The sequence below is a fragment of the Arachis ipaensis genome, chromosome B06 (assembly GCF_000816755.2).
Source record: "Arachis ipaensis cultivar K30076 chromosome B06, Araip1.1, whole genome shotgun sequence".
NCBI lineage: Eukaryota > Viridiplantae > Streptophyta > Magnoliopsida > Fabales > Fabaceae > Arachis > Arachis ipaensis.
The window spans coordinates 5,441,584-5,443,315 of record NC_029790.2 but is presented as its reverse complement, the minus strand read 5'-3'; the positions used below and the strand labels follow the sequence as shown (position 1 = coordinate 5,443,315).

At 30.4% G+C, this 1,732-nt stretch overlaps 1 protein-coding gene across 1 annotated transcript; it reads right to left on the bottom strand.

The window, feature by feature from the left end:
• On the bottom strand, positions 308 to 1,732 carry LOC107647930 (protein GAST1). Its single transcript, XM_016351980.2, has 4 exons — positions 1,548 to 1,732; positions 1,332 to 1,418; positions 1,153 to 1,186; positions 308 to 696 (listed from the first exon to the last, which is right to left on the bottom strand). Exons 1-4 carry the CDS (start codon positions 1,614 to 1,616, stop codon positions 515 to 517), a joined length of 372 nt encoding a protein of 123 aa, XP_016207466.1. The 5' UTR covers positions 1,617 to 1,732; the 3' UTR covers positions 308 to 514.

Here is a 1,732-nt window from a genome sequence, read left to right as displayed (position 1 = left end):
TGAGATAGTATCCATAATCCATGGCACCAACTCCAGTATCAGCAACAAAGGTTCAAAGGACGAACCAACTTTGCTCTTGAGGCTCACAACAAAGATTTTTAAAACACTTTAAAATTTCAATTTTAACTAATTCATAATTCAAATTTAGTTATTTCATAGTCAATTTTTAATTTTAATGTTTGCTACGAATATTAGTCTATTATGATGCTGGTGGTATCCTAGTGCCTTGTACATTTATCTGTTTCTACTAAGAAATTTGACTACAAGTTCAATGCTTATTACTTGAGGCATAATTTTAAGGCAGAAAAGGACAAACATAATGAAATTTGGGTCATTTCATTGTAGCAGTTACATTACAATTACATATGATGCTTAGCTTATACTGAATTATACATGGAATAATGATAGTAACAATTAATTAACAATAATATTAAGCAACTAATTAAATAACTAAGACATGATTATGATGAAGATAGGGAATTAGAGAAAGTAAATTGAAATATGAGGTTTGTAATTAAGGGCATTTTGGTCCACCCCTTTTGGTCTTCCAATTGTTGTAGCAAGGGCAAACTTGCTTGTTGCCATAAGTACCAGGAGGCACACATAAGCACTTTGCACAACACTTTTGGCAGAAGAACAAACATGGCTTCTTGTATTGTGTCTTTGAACACCTTGTTGTGCAACGTGGTCCACATTCTGCATCCACCAAAATCTTACTAAGTTTAATTATTCCATCATAGTCATCATCATCAAAATTTCGAGTAAACGACAAAAATGTCTCCGATTTTTTATCTCGAAAACAAATAAATTTTCGACTAATTATTAAAAATATAAAAGCGTTTCTCATTTTTTAAAACGTGATACATTTAAATCTCTCTGATGGATCGATTTGTTCATGTATATTAGATGAAGAGACTTAAGTATCCCGTATTTTAAAAGGTCAGAAACGTTTTTATATTTTCAATTAGTTAAAGATTTATATGTCTTAGAATTAAAAAGTTAGAAACTTATTTAACTTTTTTTTAATTCTAATTTAAATAAAATAAACTTTAATTATTGAAAAATTTTTAGGACTACGTACTACTCTGATTAATTACTTATCATTAATAAATTCTTAATTTGAAAAGATATTATTATGTCCTTAACTATTACCTGTTGGTTTAAGACTGCCTTCAGTTATGCCATGCTGAAACTCAAGAAAATAACACATCAAATTAACATATATAATGAAAGAAAGAATTGACATGCATGGTTAAAAATTGAAATAATGGAAAAAAAATATATGCAGAATTTTTCCAAAACAAAAAGCAAAAATATTTGGAAACTCTCACATTAATGGGGAAGTGGTTAGAAGTGGTTATGTTAGTGTTAGGCTGCGGAGCTGGAGCCTCTGTGGTAGCAGCATCAATAATCTCAGCCTGAAATCATAACCACAATTATTGTGACTAACATAATTAATAAACCATGATTAAAGAGACAAAAAATCATGTTGAGACTAATTAAACATAGGAATGAGTATAAATGAAAAGTTATATATGTTGGCTTACATGGTTTTTTAATGGAAGAAGCAGCATTGCAACTAGGAAGAGCATAACTATGGTTAGTGTTGTAGCCATTGCTAACACTGAGAGGAGAGTAGCACACAACAGAGAAACTAAGAGAGAGAAAAGAGTGATGAAAAGTTATCTCAAAAGTGTATATGGTGTGGTCTTCAAGAGCTTGTGAGTATGTG